Here is a 13,905-nt window from a genome sequence, read left to right on the forward strand (position 1 = left end):
TTTGGATGTTAGATTATTTTGGGACTCAAGAACTAATACTGAGGTCGACAGCGCTGCCCTTAAGGGACATGAAGCTACACAGCAAAACCTGTGTTGAGAATAAGGACAAGAAAAGTCCCTCACAGACAGCCTTCATGCTTCTACCAATTCTTCTACCAGAATGCCACAACAGTTTTTTAAAGCAGCTTTTCCCAGAGCTTTTTTACACCACTGTCAGTGTGACAGAAGAAGTTGTAACTTGTGCCTGAGAGAACAAGAGGAACCCTTTATAGTCCTGAACATGACTCCCGTAATACCAACGTTGTAATTAGACATCAGCCGCTTCAACATGTAGAAGAGATATATCCCAATTTCGAGGGGGCAAGCTGAGGCCATCATTAAATGCAAAATATTTGGAAGCAAATGGACAAAACACTCAAGCAAGGTGGGCCCAGAGTTATGATTTGCTCCTACAACACTGGTAAGATTTTTGCATATGATTTACTGCGTTACACAGTAGTTTTAGCACTATTTAAAAAATGCATGTTTATGTGAATAAGAACATACCATCCAGACAAAATAGCCTGGAATAAACGAGGCAGAAATAAACCAAATAATTTCCTGAATTTTCACTGATTTTCTTCTCACTCAAAATCTTGCCAGTATTCCATGATATCCTTCACTTATGTGGCTCCAACCACATCAAGTAGCACAGAGGGATCCTTCAGAAGGTAAATAACAGATTCCAGAACACAGAGCTTTAAGTTCCTTAAATAAGAACAATTTAGCTTGGTATCACCTTAAACCAAGCTCTAAAGATGGATAACTTGCTTAAATTCCTCTAAAAACCTAAAGGCTTGTTAATTGCTTAAAGTGATTATAGGCAGACTATACTCCAAATAAGCTTTGAACCCTCAGAATATCTTAAGCTGTTTATGATCTATCAGCTCTTCCAGTGGCTTAGACAATTTAGGATGTTAGGAGTCTTCGGGGGAGTGCAAATTGCTTAAGCCTTCTAAGGCCTTAAACATCTTAAACTGCTAGAAGTCTTGAGAGCCAAAGTCACTCTTTGGTCTTCTTTGAACTTTCACCAGCATTTTAGCAGAAACTAATATTTACGTTGATTCAAAGGCGACTTCAAAGTAGGCTTGTTTTGCAACTCTTATGCCAACAAGCTAAACCAGGAAACTGCATTTGGAATGGGAGAAATCAACTTCAAAATAAATATTTAAAATTAGCAAGCACAGCAATGCTTTTTTTTTTTTTTTTTTTTTTTTTTTAATAGAACATTGTGATGTGCACACACAAAGCTACCAAGCTTCAGAACCAAGATCTTGGCTTGGTCTAATCTCAACGAGATCCACAGGGCAAGCCAACTTTTATATTTTTAATCTTCAGCAGCTTTGAAATTAGCCAACCAAAAAGTGTTCTGTTTAGCACACAGGGGAAACCTGCTCCAAAAAAAAAAAAAAAAAAAGAAGAAAAAAGTCGACAAAAAACCCAAATCCACAGTTATTACTCCAATAACTCACAGTTTGTAGCCATTGACTTGAGACCATTTACAGAACCAGATAGCTTGAACATTTAAAAAAGAGAAAGAAAATGAAGAAAAAGTTGGCTGTTTTATTTGCTAGCTGGATTCACTAGAGTCCTGCTAGAAAACACAGGCATAAGGGACAACAAATAAAACTCCACAAATACACTGGATCAAAGATGAGAAAATTAAAGATAATCTTATTGGAAAGTCAAGGGAGTAAACAACCAAACAAGGAAGGTCTAGTATAGACCTGCAGAGAAAAGAAAGGTTATAAGAAAGCAGGATGGACTGGTGCTGCCAAAGAGGGAAAAGACATTCTAAAAATAAACAGGAAGAACATGGTACTGGAATGAAAAAAGGTCTATTCATCAGTGAGGCTAAGGACAAAAATCAATAATGACTCAAAGTGGCTGAGATACTGAATTTTTTCTCTGAAGTCTCCACTTAAAATATATCCAAGGGTACTTATGCAATTAGGGAGTAAGAAAGAAGCCAGACATAGCAGCTAGTTGCACTCGTTAAGAAAATGAAAAAAAAAAAAAAAAATTAACTTTTTTGAGCCATTCATACCTGATTTTTAACATTACAAAAAACTGAGGAAGTGACAAAAGGCCAGAAAAGCCAACTTAGCAGCATTCTTCAAAAAGAAAGCCATACTTAAATTGACAATTACTCTCTCCTAAGCATAACTTTTATCCTTAAAGACAGTCATGTAACAAAGAGAAAAAAGGAAGATATATGAAAACAATGAAAGAGTGAGCCACATGCAGTAGGCAGTAAGTCAAATAATTGCTTGCATGAAGTTTAATTGCTTTTGTAGATAGAATTAGAAAAAAGTAAAGGAAGAAAAGGTGGCAGGTGTGATCTGAATAGATATAAGTGAAGCATCTGGTAACTGTTCTTAGAATAAGTGGTCATGCTTTTAGAAAGATTGCTATCCAACGTGAGAGCCAGTAAGGACCTGCAGAAGCCCAGTGAAATAGCACACAAACCGGTAAGCAGCAGGCGAAGTTTCTTTAACACTGGGCTCTGTACCAAGTTCCCTTTCTCATGGTGGAAAATAAATGTCACTAACTAGTCAGTGCTTCAGTGTACCTCGAAGAATTGGATGAGGGAAATGAACTTGCTAATAACTGAAGACTTAAAGCAGCTCTCAAAATTTATGTCTAGGATTCATAGACATATTAAGTGGAATTTTATGAGGGCATCTTCCACCTAATGCCATCATTCATCCTGGATATCAAATTCACATACAGAAACAGAAACAGAAATGGAATAAAAAACAGTATCAGAATGGAGCTACTGTTTAAAGCCTCCATATTACCATGCTACTTCTCTTGCATCTGCAACGACTGAGCCTCTTGGCACTCAGGGTACCTAAGGCTTCCCTGCACAATTTGGAAATAATTCATTTCAGTTTTTTCTTAAATGCATGAATAACAAAATCCAAATATAAGCTTTCAGGATGTATCTTTAGTGCAAAATCGGCCATCTTCCCCCTTTTTCAGTCCTTTCATCAAACAAAATAACCTTTTACCCTCATTTAGAAAATTCAATGTATCTTGTGGTTAACAGGCAGCAAAAGTCCAGGACATGCATTCACTTACTCAGCCATGGTCAAAGGCCACTGTGCAGATGCTGCCTTTCAAGAGGCCATTTGCAGGGAGGACCCAGACATAACCAGTATCTCTAGCTGCCCCAGTTACCAGTTGTGAGAACATTCCCTGCGCAGGGTTGCTAACATCCCTCGGTTACACATGAAAGAAGATGGCTCCTCCTTCTGTCTCTTTGTTCACTCCATCCTCCTGAAGCTACTCTTAAAAGGCAAACAATGCACCAGGGCTTATGCTGCTGGGGGTTATCATTGCTAGAGGATGAAGAGCCTGATGAATGGAGCCAGCCAGCAGAGAGACATGATGCGCCAGGCAGCTGGATAGATTACCATCTCTTTACCAACGCTGATAACTAGATGCAGACACATTGTCCCCATTACTAGATGAGAGGATACGCAATTCTCAGAGGAAAAAAAACTGGATTGGCAGGGTCGGAAAATTGCAATGATCCTCTGCAAAGCACAGGAATTTATCATGGAGAGAATCTTCCCAGAATAATTTCATGTTAGAGGCAGATCTTGCCACAAAGAATTAAAATATGCACACCGCGTAGCACTTAATCAGTTTGAAACTCTCCACACCTACTTCCCAACGAGAGAATTCCAAGGGATTCCTCCTCTGAACCAGATGCAACTTCAGGGGGTATTTTAATTCCATTACCAGACACTCTGCTGAAGAAATCCTTCCTCTCTTGTGGATGCCTGCATTACAGAGCTAGCCCTAGACAAGGTGCTTTGAGCACTTGGTTTTGAAACACTTTTCCCAGAACATTGAGGTTTTGGATTAGTATTTTCAAAAGCACATGAGCACTGAGCCCTTCCAGAACCTGCTCCTGAGCACGGCACTCAAGATGAAACGGTGAACAACTGATATTTGGACCCCCTGCCTTTCTCCCATGGCAGTCCTCCACAAGAGAAGCCAGCAAAGGGCAATAAGCAGCATGCAGTCTGTTCCTCCTCACTTTCGGTCTCACCTGTTCATGTTCTACAAGACAATTAACGTTTGAGAAGCCCCACCACGGGTGTTTCTGAATGGGAAAGCTCTTGTTAGAACGTGACAGGATAGGAAAGGTTATGAGCGCTAAAAAAAAAAATTCCTTTTTAATTCAGTAGGGGTGTTTCTACTGTACAAGACATTGTGGATTTCATTCCATGCTGCAAAACCCAAAGATTCAGGAACCGAATCAAACCTTGAACTACGCAGAGCCAAGAAAGACGTACAAAACTTTAGTGAGCATTAGTGCTGGTCACAGTTACAGTGGATGTCAGGCAGCATGTGGTGGGGGAGAAGCAGCCTTGCGGGGGGGCTAAAAAAGCATTAGCAGCCACACAGAAAAGTTGTGTGCAGCAGGACAGCAGACGGGTGGGGGGAATTCATATTGCTCTGTACCATCTCCTGCAACAGACCTCCTGGCCACAGCGAGTAGTACATAGTAGTTCACTTAATTTGCTAAGTGGAGCACACTACCTCAAGTGGTGTACCTAAAGGGATTCCTGTTTTCATGTGGCACGGCTCTCCCAATGAACATTAGTGTCATGAATTTAATGTCTTGATTTAGCTCAATGGTGCGCACCCTTTAAAACACGACAGCCTCAGAGCTTTTCGATACCATGCTTCTGGACTGAACACAAGCTCATCTTACATCCAAAAAAACACAGACTACCATGTGGTAATGTGAAGCCATGTGCAAGCAGACAGCAGACTCATGATCTACTATGTATGCAAGTCTATCAGTTGGCAACCATCTACACAGTGAACCATGACAAGAGTAAACTACAGGACCCTCAAAAAAGGAACAGGCTCTCACAGCCTCATACAGACTGCAACCTGTTTCCAATCCACATCTGAGGGCCAAAACTCTTATCAGCCAGACTTGCCTGTGAACCACAGACCTGAGTACCTTTGCTCCAGCCTATCACTGCAATTGGTTAAAAAGCAACGAGACAATCATGAAGCATCCCCCAAAGACACTTACGCTGCTTAAGATCTACTCAATTCCATTCATTATTCTATGCACCTTCAGGACTTGCTTTTCTTCATATCAGCTTCCTGCACTTTGTACTCTAACGGTCACTTCCATGAACCTTCTCCCAGCAGCTCCTTTTATATGCTGGCTGACGATTTTTTCAGAAAATGAAAGATCAGACTCATGAAAAGTAAATTGCTTGTCCTGTTGGTCACTTGCAGAAGAAGCTGCTTCCAAAAGCTGGGTTCCTGTCCCACAGGAATCCAGTCCCCTGGGTTTTCACACAGACCATTCCTCAAAAGGACAGTGATTCAGCAGGAAAAGTAGACAAAGTTTTTAGCAGGTTAGAGAGACCTGCTCTAAGATGGATAGGTTTTTTATTTGCAAGCAAGTGAAACCAGCAGCTAAACAAGCAAAAGAAAAGAACACGAAGGACAGACAGACACTGCTGAACACCAGCTCCACCACCTTTGCTATTTGTTATCCCTACTCAGAATAGTATTTATTCATTGATAATTGGGATCTCTGGGTTTTCAATACAAGTCTGTATCTCACATGCATGTTCAAACTAACTTACTAGTAAACAACTTAAGTTGGTCAGCCTTTGAGTGTTTGGGAAAGGAGGAGCTTTCCTAATGTTACACTAAAAGTTTCTTCCAATTTAATCACATAAAAAGCAGAGAAAACAAATTGATGCTTTTCAATAGCACAATTTAGTGAGCTGGGTGTCACTCTGAAATCTAAGGAAGCAGGTACACAATGCCCTTTCTTTCCTTTACTCACCAGAATGCAACCCTGCTAGGGGTTATATCTTTGGCTAATAAAAACATTTATTCTATCCTCATAGCTACTGTACTGGCTCATGAATTCCAGTCTCTTACAGGCTTCTTTCAGGCCCATTAGGTGCATTTCCAAGTGTGGATGAACACTGCTGTCACCATCTCACCTTCCTACAGCACAACAGCTCTGAGAGCCAACTTGTCAACACCTGTTTAGACAGGGACCTTGGGTTCAAAATACTGAAAACTGCCTCATGGCTCAGCAGTCCAGTCCCACCCCAGTCACAAGTATTCAAGTCATACACCTGGCTCTGCCAGCCAGCTGAGCTGCATCTCCAAACAGCTAAGCCTTTTGCATCCACCCAACCAATGCACAGGCTATTGCAGAAGTCAGCTGGTTAGCCACCTTTCTCTAGTTTGCAGCCACAACCTAGTCATAGTCAATTTATGCTTCTTTGTTCTCTAATAAAAAGCATATAAATTTAAATAGTCTTCCTTTTCTGGAGATTTATGGAAGGCTATATAACCTCCTCCTTACCCCTCATTTTTAGCCCTGCTAAAGACCCTAAGCTGCAGGTTTTCTTAGATAAAAATGCTCCACTGACCCCACTAACAGCTGCTCTTAACTACTGCACCGGTTCAAAGGCAGCTCTGAATATGTATATGTGAATTTTAAACTGTTCCAGCTCACGTATCTAGTTTCTTCTACAGTGATACTAACATTTTGCTATTTCTGCTGTTAAGCATCTTGTGTCTCATCCTAGAACTAAATTTCTTGTTTTTACAGCCTCATATATTGATGGCTTAATCACCTATGATCAACTAAAACCTCGGGTCTTTCTCCTCCTCCGTCATTTTAAGTACTGAGCTCAGTGTTATTAGTCACTAAGTGCACTTTGTACTATTAAATTCTCATTGCTATAGCTCCAGTCACTTTCAAGGCAATCCAATTCTAAGGCAATACTCTGATCTTTCTCTGCAATGACAAGGCTAATGTCACATCCTCTGCAAATTTATTCAGTACACCCTTACAAGGCATTAGTGTAAATAGTATTAATAATCAGCCCCAGAACAGGTTCTTAAGGAAGTCCATCAATGACCTCTTTTGTGACCAGATTCCAGCTCTCAATCATGTTGTATTCTTTCCTTTAGCCAGGCCTTTACCTGATCTTGTTCTAATCCCAATTCTTTACAAATTAACTAGATTTATTGTAGTTCCAACATGGGAACTGCCTTACTAAAACGCAGAGGTATTAGACCTGGAGCAAGTCCTTAGCTGACCCTTTAATTAAAAATAAATACATAAAATTCTCAAGGTCAGGTATCCAACCTGCTATACTCTACCTTAGTCAAATCACAATGCATTCAATCCTGCTTTCCATGGCTTTAATTTTCCTTTCCTTCAAAATACACCCCATAAATCTGTGTACCAAGTTCACATTATGGATTGCCAACATAACCTGACCTTCCCCATTTCTATCTGCAAAAAAACCCCTGCCATCAGTGCTACCCCAACTTAGCAATATAGCTCAAAATGTTTGATTTTAATTACTGTTTCTTTAGAACTCTGGAAGCACTACTTGCATAGCCTCTCATTATGAGCCCATGGAGCTTCAAGTTATGCCTTTTTTTTTGGTCAGCTTGTACTTTCAGTCTACCCATCTCATTTTCCCTAAGCACATGCTTTGCAAATCCTGTATGTGAGGCACAGCTGCTATTTCAATCTGTTTATGTGATCTCTGTAGTACTTGGTTTCAAACACCTCCATTGTACATGGGAATAAAGACCCAGGGAATTATAGCCATCTCCATTGTTTGCTACTGACCACAGGTTTTTTTGCCAAATTAGAACAGTGGGGGTGTTTTCAGCAGTACAGTGTTTTCTTGATCTCTGCTGTTTGCTAGGCTATCCCCCATGTAGTACTCTATCAATTGCTGAACCCTTTATTTAGTATTTCTCTTCCTCTATATTACTGTGTATGGAAACTACACAAATATTTTTCATCTTTCTCCCTCACTTCTCAAGTTGAAGTCAACAGATATGCCAACCTCAAACCAAGTCTATTAAGCCAAGACGTATTGAGATGGCATCTACATGTCAGGATGTTTTCTTTCTCTGAGGATCTTCCGAGTAGATCTGGGGCAGACATCACAGCTGCAAGCCAATTCTGCTCTGATAGAGTCTCACTCATTTGTGTGTTCTGATGTTAGAGCCTCAATGCAAATTATTCAGCTTGGTGAATATCTACACCTTCATGCAGAGGTTTGTAAGTCACTCTGGCTGTTGTTCGTCTACAAAATGGTGCAGTTGAGAACAGAACATATCAGGTGTCCCGCTCCAAAAAGAACCCACCAGTCCATGTGAGGTCTGCAATAATCACCAGAAGCATCAGTCACTCCAACCCACCAAGCAGGAAACCTGTTGAAGCATTTTTGTCAAACACCAATAAATCTTCCACCTCTAAAGCCACTTTGTTTCATGTTTGTATACAAAAAGTTTATTTTTGTTGGAATTGTGCATGATTGTTGCTGGAACAGGAGTAAGGAGATAGAAGAGTGCGTTAGCAACATGGTGAGCTAAGAAGGTTTCACAGAGAAGTTGCAGAAGGACTGACAGTGCTTCCATAACATAACAAGAAAGCGCTCCTGTTGTGTCTTTAATTCATGAGGTGCCAAGAAGAGACATGCCACTTAGCTTGGGGCTACTGCAAGCACCAGAATAGACACCTAATGTGGGGTGTGGCAAGCCAGGACAGCCAGACCAAGCTCGACTCTGCAGCATTCAATCAAAGCATCCACCCTCAGGGAGACTGCATTTCCCTGTGTTCTCGTCCAAGTTCATATCATGAGCCATAATCAGTAGACTAGATCTTATAACTTCCCTATACTGGAAATAACTTAGAATAACTCTCAAGTTCAAGAAGAGAGCCATTATTCCTAAATAATTCTTCTGCTAAGAAAGTACAGCAACTATTCTTGAAGAAAGCCACTTATCCTGGAAGAGAACGATTATAGCTTATTCCATAATAATATCTTGTAGAACTTCATGTATAAATAAGACTTTGATGAAAGATTATGTTCAAGAGAACAAGAGGGCTGTTTGAAGAGCGCTGGCATTCTGTGCTACTGAAATTGGTCCAATCCAAATTCCAACCACAGATTTCACCAGAAGGCTGTACTAAATTAATCACTATTACAATTGTATATATTTGTTCTGATTTAAGATAGTGGTTCTACACTGACCATATGACTCTCCTCAGGCACCACATGCTTGATCTCATGCACAACAGATGGAGTCCACATGCATGTCGTAAGATCATCAGCAGTGCTGCAAGTTTCTAGCTGCCAGCTTTTCAGTTACAAGGAACTTCAACATGCAACGCATAACCCAAAAGAATACCAAGGTAGTTTAGTACCAGGAAGTAACTGAAGCAGAGAAATTCCTAAAGTATTCCTGCAGCATGAAAGAAACACCGCTCCAAAAGAAGCACTTGCACAACACAATGGAGAAAAGGGTCTCAATGAAGTATGGTGCAGAGACTCCCCAAGAAGACTGAAAGCAATACATGTTTCACTGCTCATATACTCAATTATCATCTGTGTCACACCACAGCTAAATTAGCTTGTGTTTAATTGCACATTTACAAAGGGAGAGTTACACCCTTCATGGCACTGTATAAATAAAAGAGAGCTAAAGTCTACATGTCTCACCATTGGGCTTACAAGTGAGGACCAAACCAATTCACTGGCTTGCTCATAACCATGACAAAAATCTTTGCAGTTCATCGAATCTCATGCTTGAACACTGTAACAAGTATTTGATAACTCTAGGTCAGCAGCTTTCAACCTGGTTGGCGGACTCCAAAGGGTCCATGAAAGCTGAGGAAAGCAAGCTCAAATTTGCTGTTCTTATTGGAAGCTTTTAGAAGTCCGTAAGTCCAGAGAGACTGAAAGACACTGCACTAGACATATGTGAAACAAAGGATCCAGAGAGCCTAGAAAGACATGGGAAATAAAATGAGCTAATGAGATGCACTTCAAACAGCCTCAGAAGTTTATAATCAGCAAAACAAACATTGATTGTAAGAGACTCGGGTAAACGCTGTGGCAGTCCAAAAGAGTATTGGGAGTTGGCTTTTTGGGTCCCTCAAGCACAATGCTCCAGGCAGGGAAACGCTGTATCATCCCCACCACCCTAAGAACAGAACAGCCAAAGCAGTTCTTTACATCTCCATGTAAAGCAAGCACTTACTCTGGTCGGCAAATCACCAGGTCCCCTTTGTTGGTGCCATATGCCAATCCCAGGCCTGGCTCAGGCAGCCAGCGAGCAGAGTTTATGCTGACGTGTCTTCTCTGGTCGGCAGGCATTGGGTACAGAACGTTGAAAACTCTCTGAAACAATAACAGGAGATTACTTGACAGGACAAAGCAGGAGAGCCAAGGAAGGTCAAACAAACGTTCAATCTCCCTGCAGCAGTGCAGCTGGCCAAGGAGACATGTCACTTTACAGGATGTTGTGAGAAACTACTAATCCAGCAGCAAGAGTAAGCAGCTGCTAGAAAAGGACATGTATGTGCCCCTAAGTGTTTCATGGACTGACTGGCACACAGCTGTGGAGCAGAAGAAATTCTGCTCCCAGGAGAATCTGCATGTCACTCAGTGGACTGCATAGTCCTTCTATTCAAACTAATTAAAGTGATGGGCACAAGTGGTATAGTCATTAGAAAGCAGGACAACTGGGACTCTTCTGGCCGTCACCTCTCGTCTTAACTCATTAGGTTGGAACAGGAAACTGGTAAGCACATGGGCTTTCAGCATCAAAAGTTTATTGTTTCTATTAAGCAAACCAAACTTTATGCAAAAATAACATACAATTCTTTCCTTTTTTAAACATTTAAACAGCCTCCTGAAAATGTTTCAGAGTTTGATCAACCCCCACACCAACAGTGCACAAAGGAAAATCAAAATCCATAGGTTATAACACGAGTACACAAATAAGAAATCCCTCTGTTCAGGTCCCCTACCAACACCATCCCTTTTACCTGCAGTAAGGTAAGAAGCTGAAGAGCTGTTAAGACAGCAGGTAGTTAGCATGGCTGCAAGCCAGTGCTTCCCATATGCTGCATTAACGCATGTGAATGAAAACCCTGTGCATATGAAGGACCAATAGCAAGCTCTGCTTTCTGGTCTAGCTTGGTTTCTGAAGCATATGAGGCTTGAAAAGCAAGAACAATGAAGCGGAACAGATTATACCTATGCAGATACTCTCCTTCTACTCCAAGAAGCTAATGCCTTTTGTACAGCACGCTTTCCTGCACCCTGGCATCCAGCAACGAAAACTGGGTATACTGTCAACACTCCATTTAGCCAGAAAATGACACGTGTAGATCATAAAAACAAAGGCATGGGAAGTGGAAAGAGGGGTAGGTAATGAGTCAGTTTGGCTACCAGGAACAGACAGGGACAAGCTGCTTCCGTGTACTGGGCCATCAGAGCACATTCTGTCATGGCGGAAGACTGCATTTACAAGTCCAAATCATTAGCAGAATTTCTGCAGAAATTTATCTAGGATTTATCCTGCCATCACTGCAGGTAACACAGACTTCAAATCTAGATTTTCAATGGGATAAGTCCCAGGTGAAAGATAAGTTTTCATTATGTTTTCTGGTGGGCAACTGTCCATCCATCATAAAACCTTTCTTCCAGACTTCCCAGAAAAGGGGATGGTGCTAGACCAGGAAGCAGGGAAGGGAATGAGGATGTGCTGGAACAACAGGATAAAGGTAGATGGGAACGCAGATCAACCACTACTGCGGTGGCCTGAACTAATAATTAGAATTCATTAGGGTGGGAGGCATCAGCTAGTATAAGAAACTGGGGCTGTTTTTCTCTGTAGCTCTACTGCCCACCCCACATCTTGTCTGTTTGACAATTTAACTTGAGAAGTCTGAGGCAGAGACCACTTAACTGTATGCCCTCCAACAGCTAGTACCCAGAACCTTCATCTTGACCACTGTAACGCAAACAAAGTAAGTAAAAGCAAAACAATATAGCTACATTATTTCCCCTTGTCAGTAACACATTTAACCTCTCCTCTGAGGAGGCCACATCAGAGGAGAAAACGTCCTTAAGGATTTCTCTGTGTGACAGAAGCTGACTCTTCGCCCTGGCTATCACTCAGCACAGCATTTAGTGTATACAGAGAAGCTCAGTGTTTGGATGGAAGGAACAGGCCCTTAGGGTTTTATCTAGCTCTTACCCATTTCTGTCATGTCTGTCCCTTTCCCTCCCTGCCTTGCTTGCTCGGGGCGGGGGGGGGGGGAAATAAATCTGATGTACGATGGTAACACCTGTTACCATGGAGATTATGGTGCACTCTGAGATGGGAAGACTGGATTTGGAGGAGAAGGAGGAAGGAGGGGAAAGGGAGGGGTCACCAGAGCTGGGAGCATAAATTCATAAAATAAGCATTTCAAATCTCTCAAGAACTGCGAGGGTTTTTCATCGTATCCTTCTTCGGCAAGTCAGAAAGAAACGGTTTCTCTGCTACTGAGAACGGCTTTGCAAGGTATCACAGTTAGAGAAGCTGCCTTCCTGGGCTAGTCGCAAGCTCTCCTCCGCTGGCAGGTCAGTTTGCACAGCCGTTGCCCCACAGGCTCCACGACTGGCCATGCCAAGAGAGGAGACTTGCTAGCTACAGCTGAGCATCCAGGTGCTTTGCAGTGAACAGCACCCCATGGAAAGTGCTGCCAAGGACATGGGTCTGGTTCTGACAACCTGCAAGAATGTTGGCTGAGGGCAGAATCTCAAAGACAAGGTGGCTTAAAAATTCTGCGTAAAAGTAGTTGCTTCATCACTCCACTCCACTCCATTCACTTCTAAACAGCTTGTCACACCGAAGAGCTCCCCCCCCTGCTGCTTCCCACTCCCACGCTAATGGGACAACTCCATGCAGTGTTAAGGGTGATGACATCCGTGTGTGTGGTAATTAGTACATAAAAAGAGAAAGCAGCTGTACTGGCATAATCACCACTCGCAGCGGTAACCAGGACCCAGCTAATCAATCTGATGCAGTCATACAGACTGGCTGTTGCAATTGCATCCATTAGCAAGACCCCCTACTCTATCCACAGAGTGGGGGAAAAAAAAAGTTCTTTCAACATTGGCAGGTCCTTCTCTTCAAAGAAGGTCAGAAGCCTGCCAGGAAGCATTATTCTCCATAGATCACAGCTAATTCCTTTCAGAATTTGTTTTTTTTTGTCTTTTTGTTTCCATTGCTAAATCTTATAAAAAGTTACTGAGCTATTTCAACCAAAGCAGCCGGCCTGAAAACATACTCCTGAGTGACCACACCTCTTTGCCAGTGGGATTGTCCATGCTTTGTAGTTCTAAACTTCTAGGAATAATATTCAAGTTATTACAGGAATCCTACACTAACACGATTCTCTAGCTTCTAGGTCAAGAAACTGCTGCCAATCCTCAAATGCTCTTAAAACTAGCAATACAAATGCATGAAGTTGATAATCCACCAGCTCCCTTTCATTAGGGCTGGTCCACAGACTAGTTGCAGGCCATGTGTAACAGCCACATTGATGGCCAAGGGTTCGGGAATCAGTTTAGAACCACTCTTGCAAAAGTCCACTAATCTTTAAGGTGCCTACCCCACCCCACTCTACCACAGCCTCCAGAGAGTTTATTTTTAATAGGATGGCATTTTCATTTAGGAGAGATATCGTACTGCATCACACTTTATCAGCCCATAATCACTGCCAGCAGTCACGGCAAGCTTCCAGGCTCTTCACCATAACCAATGTCAAACTCACTCTTAGCATCACTACACTACTAATTCAGTAATACATAGCCACACCATTAGATGTGGTGATTCAGCATTTTATGAAGTTGGCAGTTGCATTTGTTTCCCAATGCTGTTCTGAAATAGAGTTTTGTATGGTATGTTTCTCTAACTATGAACACTGTGCAGTCTGAGGAGTGGGAGTTTCAGAACATCCCTAAGGAAGCTTAAGCCCAAACA

At 41.8% G+C, this 13,905-nt stretch overlaps 1 protein-coding gene across 5 annotated transcripts in view; it reads right to left on the reverse strand.

Annotated features, from left to right (window-relative positions):
- AMBRA1 (autophagy and beclin 1 regulator 1) overlaps nt 1-13,905 on the reverse strand; it is a 135,834-nt gene that overhangs the window by 19,128 nt on the left and 102,801 nt on the right. For all 5 annotated transcript variants that reach the window (XM_075030779.1, XM_075030777.1, XM_075030773.1 and 2 more), the window contains one exon: nt 10,126-10,265. In XM_075030779.1, the coding sequence (XP_074886880.1) occupies nt 10,126-10,265 (140 nt within the window). The remainder of the gene's footprint in view (nt 1-10,125; nt 10,266-13,905) is intronic.

This window comes from Buteo buteo, chromosome 6 (assembly GCF_964188355.1).
Source record: "Buteo buteo chromosome 6, bButBut1.hap1.1, whole genome shotgun sequence".
Lineage (NCBI taxonomy): Eukaryota > Metazoa > Chordata > Aves > Accipitriformes > Accipitridae > Buteo > Buteo buteo.